Below are 17,372 nucleotides of genomic sequence, written 5' to 3'. Positions count from 1 at the left end.
CAAATAGCCTGAAGCGAATTCCTCGAGCGGCTCAGTTCTCTCAAACACTCAGCATGTGATTGTTTTTTTTAACAAGTCTTTGATTTGATTCAAGTTTCTATCAAAAATCAGCAACAGATTTGGAAATTCATATTAATTCAAAAAAATCGTGAATCTAAATCTCTCTGGAATTAGATTGACGTCAAACAAAAAACTTTAGGTTTCCACACAGAGACTGGTCTGACTGGTAAGTCGGGTCTGTTTTTGCAGAGTCTGGTGTTTGCTTCACGTGTTGTAGGATAAAGGTCTTCATGTGTGCATGACTGAGCCCTCGTCTCCTGAAGCCTCTGGAGGTGGCAGGAACCTTCTCCGTCTGGCGCTCCTTCTCTTTCCTGCGGTTGTTTTCTCACTTTCACTCTGCCAGCTCTGGTTTCTTTCTTTGCCTCTTCATCAAGATCCCTTTTACGGCTTGTAAAAATGATTTTAAAGCCCCCAGCAGCATGGAGAGGCCTTCACCTCTGCAGCGGCTGGAGTCACGTCCCAGCAGGCCGTCTGGACCTCCAGCCTCTGCAGTAAACGATGCGCTTTAATGAGGTCGTGTTGTTCCCAGTGCAAAAAGAAAGACTTTTAATCAAAGTTCCACCGAGATGTCCCGTAATCGTTTTCATGTCTGATAAATATGTTAAGTAGGGCTTCGTGCCTCCAGGTCTAAGTAAATGTTTAAGTTTTCCATGGAAACCAAAGATGATCCTCGCCACACACTAATGCAGTCACATTCAGTAGCTTGTAGAAGTTCAACAACCAACATTTTTTGTTTTTTTGACAATTAATGTCCAAGTTATGATCATTTCTGACCACAAATCTTTTTGAGGGTGCTACATGAAAACGGATCGCTGCACATTTTTGAGGCTAACGCCACTGAACTATATTAAGCTAACGCTAAAAGCAAAGTAAAACTCCAGAGCTGCTGTCTCCAGGATCAGATGTTTTACAAAGAAAAAGAGCTAAGTTGGCCAGTTTTTTGAGTAGAGGTAAGAGTTTTAAAGTCACTTATTTGAGCTGTGTCCTGAATTCACGTAGAATGAAAGGTTGCTGTCACTAAACTTGGTGAACTGAACTGACTCCAGTTTCTGGAAGTAAACAGGCTGCTCTTTGTTAAAAAATAAGTTCACAAAATGGTTTTCATTTCTGTGTTCTCTTTGCCTACAGAAATACATGGTTGCTATAGTAACATCATTTAATTCAGGCATGTCTAAAGTCCGGCCCTTGGCCCAATTGCGACCTGCGTTTAAATTTCCGCAAACTCCTTTGATTAAACCTAAAACACACTAAGAGAGTGTGTCTGTTTTCATGGGATTCAATATCAAGAAGGACTAGCGGACAAGACATGCTATCTACCACGAGCTAACTGGAATAAACGTGGCAAAAAAATAGACAAACTCACAGTAAATTTTGGTTAAAAAAACATATTTTGATGTATTTATTTTCTGTGCTAAACAGTGAATTATGTCATTGCAATAAAATGTTCATTAAATAGTTCATTTGCATTTAATGTTATTGAAATAGTTCTCATTTTCATTTTATCAAATCTGATTCTCTTTGCAAAAAGTTGATATAAATGGTCTTTTCATTTATTAAATGAAGTTTAAAAAAAGTGATTAAAGGAACTTTTATTTTGGAGGCAAATGTAAAAATTAAAGCTGGAGTATTTAAAGTTCCACTCCAACCATATTTTTTTCTGAAATCGTTCCCATGGATTTTTTAATCATGATGATGAAGTTTTTGGCTAAAATCATTTTCTAAGACATATTTATGCACAGCGGCAGTAGGTCATGGACTCTATGCACGGAGCTGTGTGACGTCTTCCGGTTTAAAATAAGACCGCTTGTTTACTTTCGGTTGTGGGTAACTGTATAGATCGACTTATCAAATCTCTGTACTATCCCTGATATTGTCTAATTTTTGTTAGTTCTTACATTGTGTGTTAGTTTGTCATTATGAGTATACACAATGAGATCCAAAAAGGTCATGTTTGGATTCTGGAAACACCAAACACCCAGTATTAACAAAACGCCACCATGTGCTGGATGATCACATGACTTCTTGAGAAGTCTTGAGCTGGTCGCATGAAAATAAGTGAGAAGAACATTAACCTTAGCAAATTCCCTTTGAAGTTTTCTACTTAGGACGACACATACAATTTAAATCATTTTTGCATTTTTATTTTGGAGTATTTTGTTAAAAAGACAAACAATAGGCCTAACAACATGTGTTGTGACTCTTGCAGCTCCAAAAGACATCCTGTAAACTCCAAATACTCCACTATTTTCATGTAAACATCGGTCCACTGCTCCAACCGGAAATGATTAAGTGGTCATGTTCCGAAGGTGGAAGTAGGTTGTGCATATAGCCCATTAGAAATGCAATTCCGTGTTGGCTCAGAGCAACCCTCCTCCTCCCCCTCAGCGTCACTTGGAGTGCTTGTTAGCCTCAAGCTAACATTAGCAGTGCAAAAATAATCACTAGTGACGTTGGATCGATCCAGTTGTTTGAGCCAGAATCACTGCAGTACAAGTGTTGAACGTTCCTCATGCCTCGGCGTGAGTGTGGGTGCAGCGAGGGAGAGGAGAATTTGATCCGTTTCAGTAGCTGCGTCATTAGTCTGAGCATTTTCAAGCATCTGGTTTTCTGATCCAACAGGATTTGAATTTAGAAATACTCAGAAACGCAGTTCTAATTGTAAATTCTTTCATACGGGTCCTCTACTGGGTCGGTTCATGTTCTGTTGCATTTGTTGGAGCCTCGTCTTAATTTAGCCCCCTGAGGAGTTGGAGACTGTCTCTGCTGATGTTTTCCAATGAATGTAGACATGTATGTATGTAGAGAGGACATGAATGTAGAGAGGAGGAGAAGGAGGTGAACAGGAGAGGCCACCAGGTTGAAGTGAGGACGGGCGTCGTGCCAGCAGCCGCCCCTCCCGTATGCCTCCAAGGCCTCGTCGATGTGACGCTTTGATGGGAACATCTCGTTCACAAACACAAACATTTTCTGTGTTCCTGCAGGAAGTCTTACAAATCTACAAACAATAAAAACGTCATAAAAGTGATATAATATCTGATGCGGTTGGTCCTAAATCATCTCACAAACTTGTTTGTAGGATTGTGTTTTGCTTAGTCACAAAGAAGGATCCCGCTCGGCTCCTATCAGGAAGTAAACTTTGATCGCAGCATTGATTAGCGGTTGAGTGGCAGGTCTAGTCGTCTTTCACAGACGTGACTTCTGCTGCACTGACAGTTTTTGTGTTTTCCTTTTTAATCCTGTCTCTTTTAAACCCCTCATCTGCTTCTGTTGCGCCCCCCTGTGGTCGACCTGAGCGCGCTCCTCTGTGGAGCAACGATTTTACTCTTTAGCTTAACTCCTCTAATGGTTCTGCCCCACTTTAACCCCGTGCGGGGGTGTTATCTGGAGCGTTATGAAAAGCAGCCTCCAGGCAGCCACGCAGTGAGTGCTGGGGCGGCGAGTGTGTGCGTCCATGTGACGATGTGTAAAGGGATGAGCGAAGAGGAGGAAGTCGGAGAGGAAGTGGGGAGCCAGAGGAGCGAAAAATGTCTCTGAGTGTCAAACTAACCATCAGTCTGAGCGAGCACATTTGAAATTTAGAGCTGCTTTGGTTGGACGTCCTAATCCTGCTGTGAAACGATAATGAACCTCAGTCCATGTGATGCTGCAGAGAGAAGATGAATCTTAAGTGTTCCATAACCATAAGCAGTTATCTGCGTCAGAACTGACACTTTTTAAAAAGTTGTTTTTTGAAAAATGTCATTTCTGCTTTTCAAATTTTAATATTTCATGCATACAAAGGGGATTTGAGTTTCTCTATTAAACAGGAGTGGGCCACTGAAGTGCTTTTTAAAGCAAAAACGTGATTTTTTTTATCATAGCTGGAAATAAATTCAGTCATTAAGAGGTTAAACACAAAATCTTTAACGTACTATTACATACTATAACTTTAAAAGTAATCAAAGTAGTTCCACCTGGAACTACGTTGATCGTGTTAACAATTGAAAAGTTATAGTAAATCAAAGAACATGAACACTGGAGCTCTGGTGTTTAAGGGTTAACTGTAATTCAGATGTGAGATTATGGATAAATCATTGTTGCAGCTCGATCAGGAAAAAAACTGAAATTTTAGTTATTGGTGTTGAAGCCAAGAGAGAAAAACAGCTTTTTAAGTAATTCAGAAACAGTCAGAAATGTGGGCGCCACTTTTTACTCGAACTTTTATCCCTCATACTAACTAAGCAGGTGATTAAAACTGCTTTTGATCATCCTGGAAGTTTGGCTAGGCTCCGCCCACTTCTCTCTCTAGCTAACATGGAGACCTTCGACAGCTCTTTGGTATTATCTATGGTGGAGAGGTTGCAGTCTGAATGTTTAAGGGTGTGGACAGGTATTAATGCAGGTAACCAGTGGAGGTAGAAGACCTTCATCAAAGCCCTCTTTGATCATCTTTTGATCTAAGTGATCCCAGTAGTTTTTTTTAATTATGATGATGCCATTTTTAGACAAAATCTAAAAACCTGTGTTGTTTTCTATGACATAGTTTCTGCAGTGAGGCAGTAGTTCTTTAGAATTACCATAGTAGCTTCGACTTCACTCCTACAAGCTTTTTCCAATGGCATTTTTTATGTCTAATCCTGACTCACAGCAATTTGTGAAAAAATATCCTAAAAAAAATGCAATTTTATGCTTAATTCTCTCTATATATGTCCTCTATTATCAGAAAAATGCTTTAAGAACATGTTAAGAAGAAAACCATTTTTATTGGAGCTATGAAGAACAATATCAAATTTGTGAGGGACAGAATTCTAGCGTTTTTGTTGGTGATAAATACTTATTTTAGTATACAAGTACATTTTAAAAAATCAAAAGCAAAGATAATTGAAATAATGTTAGTTGAAAAGAAAATAAGATATTGTATATTAAAGGAATAAATAAGTGAAATATTTAATGGATTTAATTGATCTGAGGCTCCTCCTCTTTATTTACTGACTTCCTGTTATTTGTAACAGATGTTTTGTACATAATTATCATATCTGTGACGACCTCATCTCTTTCTCTGCAGCACGCTGTCCCACCGCCTGCCCCCCGCCTCCCCCTCCAGCCACAGCATCGCCGGCGCCTCCGGCGTCTCCTCCTCCTCCACGCCTTCGTCCCGCCTCACCAGAGGATCCACAGTCAGGAGCACCTTCCACGGAGGGCAGATCCGAGACCGCCGCCCCGCCTCCCACGCACCCCCGGCCTCCCCCACGCTGTCCCACGACTCCAGCCCGCTGCCCCACGGCAGAACCCGGGCCACCTCCAACCTCCTGAGCAAGCTCACCTCCAAGCTGACCCGCAGGTAAGAGGAGCCGCCGCAGAGGGTTACGATGCAGAGTGAGAGGAGAGACCTTTCTCTGATGGAAGGTTCTTAGCAGATCATGTCAGGTTCCTCTGCTTTAACAAGAGCGTGCTGCCTCTCACCGATCCTCCTTAACCAGTACTAACCTACCAGCCTTTACCAGTTTGGACTTAGCTGCTTCACTGATCAGACCTGGGTCTAATAGTTGTTAAACTGTTGTTTTTTTAAACAAAACTATGGAATTCTGCGCCTAAAATACAAATGTTCGTTAATCAAAAATCCAGAAAAATAGGAAACATGTCTCTGTTTCAAAATTAAAACTTCTGTTGTACTTTCAAAAACATGGTTTTTTTTTTACATTTTCTTTAATATTCAAGATGACATGCGTATGCGATAATGCAGATTAAACTGCGGATTGTCACAAAAGGACAGACTGCTGGTTCCACGTGCAGCAGGTTTATTAGTTCAGACAATAACCAAGCACAGCTAAAAGTCCACAAAGCTAAATCAGGGTCAGACAGGCAGAGGTCAATCACAGGTGTGGGAGCATCCAAGGAGGGAGAAGAAAAGTCAGAGTCCAGGCGAGGGTTGGGGCAGGCGGCAAGCAGAGATAGGGCAGGGCCAGAAACAGAAGATCAGGTCCAGATAGAAACGCTCAGTAATGCAAGGTGGCATAAAACAATACTTCTCACTGAGTGAGGCTCTGAGCAGTGCTTAGGTGGTTGTGTCATTTTTAGTGCTGTCCGAATCTACTAATTCCAAATCGAGTGCACTCAAAATTTCCCAGAAGTCTTTGCGAAAAACTAGCGTACATCGATGGTCACTAGATTAGTGGATATAGACCACAATGCATTGTGGTCAAACAATTTCGAGCAAAATAACGTGTTTAAATGTAATATTTGAATAAACCGTCAGAACACAGTGGAGTCATAAATAAAGGCTGTTAAATGTTCGTTTTTATTTGATTTTCATTTCATGAAACCAATGACGTCATATCTGGTTTTTAGAAAAACAAAAGTAAAGTATTGAGCATCGTGTCCGAATTACCTTTAAAATCCAGTGCACTACATAGTCCCGCACTATAAAGTTTTTTGGTAGTTAGGGGTTGGGGGAGGAATTCGGACTCAGCCAGTGTCTTATAGGTGATTGTTAATGAGAGTCAGCTGAGCAGGAACTGTGCGCTGGGGATGCTGGGAGATGTAGTGCAGTTAGTACTCTGGAGACGGCTCCTGCCGGTGACCAGAGAGGGAGACGGCATCCATTTTCACCATAAACGGCAAAAGTTTAACTTTACAAAGACATTACAAAATTTATGAGAAAAAAAACATTCATTTTACAAGAACTCAGTGACGTTTGGAGTTAAACTGTCAGTAAACCTTCTGACTGTGCTGCGTGTTCTGCGGCTAAAACTGTATTTTCCACAAATCCTTTGAAGATTTTTCTGAATGTCTTTGGGAGTTTCTTTGGTTTCACTTCTCTGAACATCGTACTTTTCTGTTGGGTTCCTCACCTTCACTCAGTGAAACGTTTCAGATCAGCTGTTAGACCCAGGTCTGCTGCACAGATGATCTCACCGTTTGTCTTTGATGATCTGTTCTTCTTTGCTGCTTCTCGTTGCTTTATCTGTTTGGTTTTTTTCTGATTCTTTAACAACCTCCTCACCGGCCCGTCCTTCCTTTGCCTTCGTTTGTTCTCTCCTTCCTGCCACACTCTGACCTCTCCCTTCACTTTGCTTTTCTGTTTTTTTTGTCTTGTTTTGGTCGATGTCTCTCTGACTCTAATTTTCCGATTCCATTCCCCTCATCTCTTCTTCACTTCCCTCTCTTCTTCCTCTTTCCTCCTAGGGTCACTCTTGACCCTTCTAAACGTCAGAGCTCAAACAAGTCCGTGTCGGGCTGCACCCTCCCACAGGGGACAAAAACAGTTAGTAAGTTTTCCTTTCCCATGTTTTCTGGCTGCATCTGTCTGCCTGCCTGTCTGCCTGCCTGTCTGTCTGTCAGTCAGTCACCCCCCCCCCCTTCCTCCATCAGCTGTCTGCCACAGGTTGGAGTTTAAAGCTTTACCTGAAGCTGAGCTGGACCACAAAAGAGTTTACTCTGATTCAGACTCCTTCAGGAAAAACATCTTCATTTCTGAAGATTAAAGACGAGGATTCCTGTCAGGAGCATCGTGACAAATGAACAAGTTCATCAGATTCTCGCCTTTTCGGACATTTTCAACCATAATTTTAGAAAATTTCAGTTTAACTAAACATCAGAATAAACTCTTGTGTGCAGCAGCTTCACCTCAAAGCCTTAGTTTGGTTTAGTCAAACTCTGATCAGCTGCTGTCTGTTTGTGTGTCTGTGTGTTTGTCTGTCTGTGTGTGTGTGTTTGTTTGTGTGTTTGTTTGTTTGTCGCTCGTCTTCATTCTGCAGCTCTTTGCTGTTTGCTTTAAAAACTAAAAAAAAATCTTTCCTCCAAAAAATATTTAAGATTGATTACATCAGTAGACTTTTAGAGCTTAATGGCAGTAGTGTGTGTTTGTGTGTTGTGTTTTTTTGTGTTTGTTAGGGGTGTAACAATGAATCGATGAATCAATTTCTATTGCTAAGATCCAACTAGGTCAAACTCAATCACACAGGGACCCAAAACCTAAAACACACCTTAGGCTGTGGGCCGAACAGGATAAACATTTACTAAACACTAAACTTTAAAAATGTAACTTTTAACATAATTCTGAATGTATTGCCATTCCATTTTAAATGTATGTGTGTATTTGTGTGTGTTTATGCTTGTGTGAATTTAGCTATTTGTCTGTATGTTGTGTTTGTGTATGTATGTATGATTGTGTGTGTGTATTACACGTATACTCAGTCACGTGATCATCTCTAAAAGCTTCTGTCCCGTTAACGAATTTCATCCCTCAGCGAGTCTGAGGATCCGTCCCACAGCGATGGGAGCATTTGGGGGCGGGGCTTAACTTTGACACTATAACAAGACGTGGAAATCTGTCAGAAGTTTATAGAGTCAAGAAATTAAACGTTTTCCACCATATTTTTGTTTCAGACACACTAAAAGAGTAAGCAATCAATTACCTGAGAAGAAATTAGTTCACTGTGTTGGTCAGTAACGACATTTAAACTTAAATTATTTGAAGATAAAACAATAAATCAGCTCCTATTTTAGAATTCATGAAGAATTTTATGTTTTTTGTCTCTTAGATTATATAAACCTAAATTAAAAAAATGAAAGAATGTTTCAATCAAGCCTCAAATTCCACTCTCCAGTCGACAAACCATGAATGACCAAATGCTGCAGTTCTTCAAAAGACCACTAGGGGCGTGTTGCAGAAGGGAGCCATTTCCCACTGACTTCCATGTTTACACCAAAAGATAAAGCTATTGACGATACAATTGCAGAAATCTTCTTAATGTTTATTATGACATAGTGACAACTGTTAGGGGTGGTACTTGTCTAAATCAGCCGCATTGATTTTATTCAATCCAAAATCTTTGTATTATTTGGGACATTTTTTTGCCAGTGTTCGAACTTATGGACCGACTCAGCAAAATCCTAACTTTCCTCGGCCCCGCCCATATCACCACTTTTGAAATGGCGAAGTAGGCGGAGTTAACTCCTCAGAATCCTGTCAGAGATTTCTTGTCCAGTGCATAGACGTCTAATTATGTCAGAACAGATCAATCAGAACAATTCTGATGATAGTTTTCAGCAGAAAGCTTCATTATAGCTTTCATGCTGATATCCGACATTTGTGTCGGTGTAACAAAAGTCTTCTGTCTGCAGCTGTTTCATGAATCAGAGCTGGTTTCATCGCGCTCGCTCGGGTGAAAAGGTAAACAAGCTGAAGCGGTGACGCCACAGCGTTTGTTTGGGCGCCCTGCTGGAACAGATGCCTGTGAGAAGCATGTCATCCTGAATGACTCGCCGGTTTAAATCAGGATTACTTATGTAACCAGGATTTGTGCTTCTCCTTAACAGCTCAATGTTAAGTTACATGAAGATTATCCTGTTATTCTTCTGCAATCCGTCCTCGGGTTTCACTTTTTCCTCATTTGGCTCCACGGAGGAACCCATTTGAATCTGTCCTGGTCGCGTTTAGTTCTGATCAACCAATGAGATCGCTGAAGGTTTGAGGTCCTCCACAAACTCCACATTCATCCTTCTGTAAAGTCCCACATCTTTTGAACTAGTTTTAAAGCGTTCCCAGTGGTTTTTTGGTTGTGATTTGATTATGAAACGATTATCAATGCGGATTTCAGTCATTTTCTGAGTTTGGAGGACTTGAGATTTTAGCCTTCAATTATTAAACAAGCAGTTATTGTGAAATCTGATTTTGTGGTGATTAAATTTAAGCGTCTCAAGTTAAAGTTATTTTCACAACTGCTGCATGACTTTAGCTTTCGTCTCAGTATGTAGTGTTTGTTTGACCATGTCGCTGAAGAAGTGACAGGAAATGACGTTTAATTTGACTCTAACATTTGGAGTAACATATGGACGTCCTCAATCTCCACCATAGAATACAGTCAAGTCTTTTGCTATAAAAGCTCTGATTGACTTTGTTATTTGCTTAGCATTTTCTGATGACGGTGGAAGTTTCTTTAGGATATACAATATGTTTTTTTGGATCATTGGAACCGCTCGCAGCAGAACTTGTTGAAGTCACAATTATGTCAGTAACACCAGAACGGTTTCTACTGACCTCCTCTAGATGATGGCGTACAATTTGATTTTACAAATTAGTTCTGTTCCCTACATATTTAATTTTGATGTGACAGAACTTACACTCTTGGGATTACTTTTATCCAAAGCTAATCGGCCGTAGACACTGAAGTCGGTCCAGTGGTTTGATGAGATTTGCAAAGTCCGCCATGTTTGTGTGTTTTTATTAAAAAATCAAAATTAATTTATTTGATTTTATTTTAAATCATATTAATTTTTGATTATATAAAATTCATAGAACTATTTTGAATCATTTATGGATCATAATCAATGCATCTAAAAATATTTTTCCCACTCCTAATCATCTGCTGAGATTCGAATAGAGAAATACTCTGAAATTGAATCTTAAGCATAATTTCCTTGATATATGTCCTGAATAATCAGAAAAATGCTGCAAGAACAAGCTAAAACCATCATTTTCGTCAGAGTGAGTCTTTAAGAGAAGGGGATTGTGGGAGCTTTCTGTGCAGCTTTCCTCCTCACTTCCAGGAGGTGTGTCGGTGGTAACCGGAGACAGTGTGGCTGAACGATGCAGCATCTGCAGGGATGAGGATGTGAGGGAAGCTCAAAGGCAAAGCTGCTGATCTGCTTGAGCCGTGGGTGGAAACGAAAAAAACGAGACAGTAAATAACCGTCAGGGAGAGTCTGAGTTGTTAAAATAAGTCACATGTGGTTAAGATGACAGTAATCGTCTGATCTGGGAACGCCTCTGCTTCTCATTGGAAGCAGCTGGGAAGCAGGAAATCCAACTCTTTGGATTTACTGAATCCAAAGGAGATCTGGTTTGTTTCTGCTCTGGAAGTGGAGTCAAAGTCCTTTAATTTTTAGAGAATTCTCATTCAAAGAAATATTTAGTTCCTGAGAAATAACCTTGTTTGTGCAACAGGAGCCTCTAGTGGCCACTCTTGGAGCTGCATTCATCTGGAGATCATTCTGCTCTATTTAAAGTCTAAAGTTTCTCTCTAAAACAAATTCAGCATTATATGAGGCTTAATTCAAACTAAGATAAAAAAAACCTGCTTTTATCAGCACATATGTGTTTGTGCGTCATGTCAGACCTCCACCGTCTGTTTAAATCATTTTCTTTCTCCTCCCCCTTTACATTGTGGTGATTTTCGTGGTGTTTTGTTGCTCCACCCCCACTCAGTGTTCTGAGCGCAGGCCTCTGATTGGTTAACCAGACAGGAAGGAGGGCGGGGTTTAGAGAACGGATGTGATTGAATACTTACAGATGTGTTTGTCTTCCTCTTGAGGGTCACAGACGAACCTGAGAGAATCAGCAGATCTCCGGTCACAAGGTGAGTTCACCCCTTTGAGTTTTTCTTCTGAACAAACTTCACACATTTTAAATTGGATTTTGTTTTTTTACTTTTACTTTTTCCTTGTTCTCACTTTTAGAGTTAATTAGAACCATCAGCTGATGAATTTCTGTGTTACAGTGTCTAAAAACAGTGTTTCAGCTGAACTATAAAACACCTTCTTTTTTCTGTCTGAACTCTCAAAAAAATTCACTTCTTTCTTCTTTTCCTCCGTCCTCCTCTTTGACTGAACGTTACAGGTCAGAGGAGACGGATTCATCAGAACCTGTTTTTACAGTAAAAGCTCTGTCTAGTATGAGCTGCAATATTTTTGTCAGAATAAGCTCTGCTACCTTTTTTAACATGCTCATTTTCATTTATTTAAGTCATAAACTGACCAATCAGATGCCTCAATAAAAGTAGGTGGAGCTTGCTGGCCCCCCGTATCCAAAAACATTTGATTGACAGATTTCTTTTTTCCCACTTTCAAATGATAGGGGTGTGGCCTTCTAAAAAGCTCACTTCTGATTGGCAAGAGTGGTTGCCATAGGAACTCGGACCAATCACTGCTTATATCTGGTTCCAACGTGGACAAATGGTGACTGAATTGGTTGGAGTTGGAAGTCACACGCACTCAGTCCAGTTCTCAGATACAGTCAGTGGGCTGAAACGCTGCGTTTGTGTTGTGAGTCTGGGATCAGTAGGGGTGTCAGAAAAAAGACGATACCATGATACATCGCGATACTTGATTTGGTGATACGTGTATCGATTTAAAATGCTACCGATGATATTTAATTAAACATTTATATGCTAACATTAGCGCCTTACGTTTGTTTTACACTCAAACTCCTGACCAGTTCATGCCATCTGAACTGCTCAAAACAGCCGCATCAAAACAACTACAACGTAGTTGTAATTTGGAAAATTGAACAGAAATTCTGTTCCAAGTTGGTGCCGGTACCATATAAAATGACAGATTTCTTTGCTCCGTGGGGGGTTCATACATATAAGAACCAGTGAAGCAGTGCTGACGTGTAGCGCGCACTGCATGTAGCTTCAGTCAGAAGTGAGTGAAAGTTCTGCTGAACTTCACAGCAAAAAGATACTAACTAGGCGACCTGATGGATCAGAGGGACGTGTATAATGCTCTGAAATATGACCAAGATCGTAGTGATTAGCAGTGTAATTCATGTTTACATCTGCGTGTGAAAACAGAATGGAAATAAAGAATCTTAACCACGTTTAAGTGCTCTCCATCATCCTGTCACGCTGCTTCATCACTCTGAAATGTTTCTGGAAAGACTCGGAGAGGTTTTTTAATGTTTTAAATAACTTTTGAAGCACCTATTATTCAGGCATCTAAACCATTTTAAAAGTACCGGTTTGGCTACATTTAGTAGTGTCGGAAATAATGCTGCCACAAACGATTACTGTAATAGTCGACCAATCACCGATTATTTTTAAAATATTTTAAAATAAAAGCATCATGAATTTGCTTGGCTAAAATGAACTTACATATGATTCTCAGTTTCTTAATGTTCTGATCATTTGATATAACTTATACCATTTTATTCATTTGAAAGGTATATTAATATTTAGTCTTTAATAAAATCTTGTCTCAGGATATCGTATCGTGATACGTATCGTATCACCAGATTCTCACCAATACTCACCCCCGTGTCCAGAGTGTCTCTGAAGTCTCTGTTTGTCCCTCTCAGCCGCGGCCGCTCCGCTTCAGTGTCAGGTTAAGAGCAGCAGGTAAAGCCACGTTAGCCTGAAGGCTCCTTTAGTAAGTGAACCCTGACAGTAGATCAGAGACTCCACCTGCAGGGTTTGTGTCTGCGTGTCGTGTTAGTTCGTTTTGTAGAAATAAAACAAGATTTTGGTAAGTATCGGTTATTTTGTTTGTTAGAGATTCAGTTTAGTCAAAGTTTTTAGAAGTTTCTAACATTGTTTGATACTAATCATTTTTTTCTTTTCTTCTTCTCCTTTTCTGCACATCCATGTCATCCATGCACCCTCGCTCTCTCGCTGTTTTATTTCACCTTTGACCTCCACCTTCCTCTGTTTGCTCCGCCCATCTCCTCTCGCTCTTTGCAGTCGCCATCTACCTGGGCATCAGAAAGCGGCCGAGCCCCGGACCCCCCGATGCGGCTGGGATGTGAAGGTGCGGAGCGTCCGCGACCCGGCTGAGGTGGTGCTGGCGCTGCGCGAGGCGGCGCAGGGCTGCGGCTGCCAGGTCCACCTGGCCGGGCCTTTCCTCCTGTCCTGCACGCACGGAGCGGCCGGCGCCCGCGTGGCCTTCGAGGCCGAGGTCTGCCAGCTGCCCGGCGGGCTGGGCCACTGCAGCGGCGTGAGGTTCAGGCGCCTGTGGGGGGCACCGTTAGCCTTTAGGGACATCGCCACCAAAGTGTCCAAGGAGCTGGAGCTCTGAGGGCAGCCGGGGGTGGGGTAGACAGACGGCAGACAGGACAGAGGTGGAGGAGGAGCAGGAAGCGCTCCCTCCTCCTTCCCTGTGCTCCACCTCTCCTGCTATGGCTAGCGATGCCTCACCTCCACCAAAACACCTCCTGCCTCTAAATCCTCCGGTCACTGCCCGAAAACCGAAGCGCACACGTAGACATGCTGCCGAAATGACCTAAGGTGACCTGTGACCCCCGCTTAGCACTTGCTACCCCATCCTGAAAGGAGCCCACAGAGCCGGACCGCTGTCCTGAGAACGATGAGGAGCCACTCTTCGTTTCCCAGCTGTACTTTATGTTAGTCATCATTCCTTTTTTAAAAGCTGCTATTTAAAGATGTTTTTTTTTCTGTTTACGTTTGGTTTCTTTAGTGCTTTTAAAATGGACGGACTTTCACAACGATTGGTGCCGATGCCACGTGCACGCTCCAACCACTAGAGGGAGACATGCAGAAATGCAGGGACTCAAAGGAGCATCAAGCCAAATTTGTGAAACAGAGAATCTGGGACTTTTGTGCTTTCCAAAGTGTTGATAGCTGGAACGTGAGCTGCTTACAGAACGGAGAACCTCAGAGCTCAGATCTTCTCCAAGACAAGATGTCAGGTGACTGGAAGGGGTTTAACGTGACGCCAAGATGGAGGTCCTCACTCTTAGCTGCTCGACTCCCACATGTTTTAGCTAATAGGTATGAAGCCGCAGAAAGCCTGTTTTAACCATTTGTTTCCTAAATTCACCATTTTATTGTTGTGAGCGGGGCTAGCACAAACTGGCTTCTGTATCCCCATCACCTTCCTGAAGGCCATCGTTTTTCATCCAGGTTTTACTTTTTTCTTTCAGTTTTTTATTTTTATGTTTTAATTTATTGATAAAAAAATTGACTAAAATTTGCTTTCCCGGCTTACATTTTACTTAAAAAATTATCACCATGATAACCTCCAAACTTCAGATTAAAGTTTTCCAAAATGACAAATTTACCCACAAATCTTAATAAGTGACATAAACCATATAAAGGTCTCTAAATATTTGCATTGTTTAAAAATTTTCACAGGCAAAGGTAGAAAGGCCCTCGAACTTTTATTTTGAAAGGCAAACCATCCAAACAAAATCCATCCAAATGTTTTTTAAAATTCTATTTATTTTTACCAACAATGCAGGTGAGAAAAGCAGAAACGCTGGTCATCAAGGGAGATGAGAAAGCAAAACAGAGATAAAAAAATCCTGACACATTTGTCACTCAAAGATGAGGAAAAACCGTAGTGGTTGCTATGGATACAAGACCTTCACAGAGGCTGCCATTCAGAATCGAAACGGGACTACAAACTTTTTTGTATTGATAATATGATGCCAAACAGTGGTTTTTACCGTGGTTTGCACTCTATGTGGCCTGCAGGGGCGCTGGAGGTGACGGCCACTCAATGCTTTAAGTATTGTTTAGCAAATTTGCAACAGTAGTTCTGTCTGCACTTTCTCCATCCTCACAGAAAGCCATTGTGCTTGTTTTGCAGCACTCGTGGTGCAATACATCCACCAAGCCAAGAATCCAGAGTTACAAGAGCGTCGGTTGACCTAATAGGGCTCCTTGTGTGGTTTCTCTTTTTATTTTTAGATAATACTGTTTTCAAAATAATAATTCAGCACTTTTTTATGTGTTTGTAATTTGAATTGTTTTAAATATTGACCACTCTAAATGCCTTCTTTGCTTGGCTAAAGCAGCTTCTTGGTGAAACCGGCTGTGATCACACAAAGAAAAGTCTTTTCCCAAACGCGTTCTCTCCCATGGATGACTTTCTTTCCCTCCAATGTCCTCCACTTGACCACGTTGATACCTGTTGGCCAGGATGATGAGTTAACGACTGTTTAACAAGTTGAAGACTGTTGACCAGGTTTATGACCCTTGATTAAGTCATTGACTGTCGACCAAGGTTGATGAATATTGACCAAATTATCACCAAATAATCATCAATGAGTGTTAACCAGGTAGAAGACTCTTGACCTGGTCAATAACGGATAGTTAAGTTAATGACTCTTGACCAGATCAATGGATATTGACCTGGTCAAGAGTAGATCAGTAATGATTGACCATTTTGATGAGTGTTGACCAGGTCAGGAACTTCTGGACAAAGTTTATGACTACTGACCAGATCACTGACTGTTGACCAGATTGATTAACTCTGACCATTTGTTGACTGTTGTCCAGAAAGATGACTGTTGACCAGATCAGTGACTATTGCCTAGTTTGATGACTGTTGACCATTTGTTGACTGTTGACCAAATTGATGATCCTTGACGAGGCGAGAGACTCTTGCTCAAGGTTGATGACTGTTGACCAGGGTTGTGTCCGAATTTCCCCCCAATCACTTTATAGTGCACTATATAGTACGCTCGCCAGTTTCTAGTGTTGTCTAAATCTACTAATTCCAAAATTGAGTGCACTAGAAATTTTCCAGAAGTCTTTGCGAAAAACTAGCGTGCATCAATGCTTACTAGATTAGCGAATATAGACCACAATCACAATGCATTGCTGTCAAACAATTTCGAACAAAAAAACGTGTTTAAATGTAATTTTTGAATAAACCATCCACATTTTCACCATCAGAACACAGTGGAGCCACAAATAAACATTGTGAAATGTTCGTATTTATTCGATTTTCACTTTGTGAAATCGGTGACGTCATATCCAGTGTTTAAAAAAGCAAAAAAAAGTAGTGAGCATCGTGTCTGAATTACCTTTAAAATCCAGGGCACTGTATAGTCCCGCGCTATATAGTTTTTTTAGTAGTTAGGGGTTAGGGAGGGAATTCGAACACAACCCAGGTCAATAATTTGACCAGATCGATGTCTGTGACCAGTATGATGACTCTTGACCTGTTTGATGACTCCTAACTTTGTCGATGACTCATGACCTGATTGAAAACTCGACCTGATCAGTTGATGATTCTCGACCTGGTCGATGACTGTTGACCAAATTAATGACTGTTGACCAGTTCAATGACCCTTGACCTTGTCCACGACTCTTAACCTGGTTGATGACTCCAAACCTTGTCGATGACTCTCGACCTGGTCGATGACTCCTAACCTTGTCGATGACTGTGGACCTGGTCGATGACTCTCACCCTGACTGATGATTCTCGACCTGGTTGATGACTGTTGACCAGATTGGTGACTCTTGACCTGGTCGATGTCTCCTAACTTTGTCAATGACTGTTGACCAGTTCAATGACTCTTGACCTTGTCAACAGCTCTTAACCTGGTTGATGACTCTTGACCTTGTCGATGACTCCTAACCTTGTTGATGACTCTTGACCTGGTGAATGACTCCTAAATTTGTCATTAACTGGTAACCAGTTCAATGACTCTTGACCTTGTCTACAACTGCTAATCTGGTTAATGACTCCTAACCTTGTTGATGACTCTTGACCTAGTCGATGACTCTTGACCTTGTCGATGACTCTTGACCTTGTCGATGACTCTTGACCTGGTCAATGACTGTTGGCCACTCCTTCCGTTTCAG

The 17,372-nt window shown here is 41.2% G+C and overlaps 1 protein-coding gene across 2 annotated transcripts in view; it reads left to right on the top strand.

The window, feature by feature from the left end:
* Positions 1–14,745, top strand: part of mark4 (microtubule affinity regulating kinase 4) — a 56,913-nt gene extending 42,168 nt beyond the window's left edge. For both annotated transcript variants that reach the window (XM_036214675.1, XM_024277618.2), the window contains exons 15-17: positions 5,105–5,380; positions 11,355–11,399; positions 13,500–14,745. In XM_036214675.1, the coding sequence (XP_036070568.1) occupies positions 5,105–5,380; positions 11,355–11,399; positions 13,500–13,833 (655 nt within the window). In that variant the 3' untranslated portion in view covers positions 13,834–14,745. The remainder of the gene's footprint in view (positions 1–5,104; positions 5,381–11,354; positions 11,400–13,499) is intronic.
* The last annotated feature ends 2,627 nt before the right edge of the window (positions 14,746–17,372 follow it).

Source organism: Oryzias melastigma, linkage group LG13 (assembly GCF_002922805.2).
Source record: "Oryzias melastigma strain HK-1 linkage group LG13, ASM292280v2, whole genome shotgun sequence".
Taxonomy (NCBI): Eukaryota; Metazoa; Chordata; class Actinopteri; order Beloniformes; family Adrianichthyidae; genus Oryzias; species Oryzias melastigma.
This window is presented reverse-complemented; position numbering and strand designations above follow the sequence as displayed.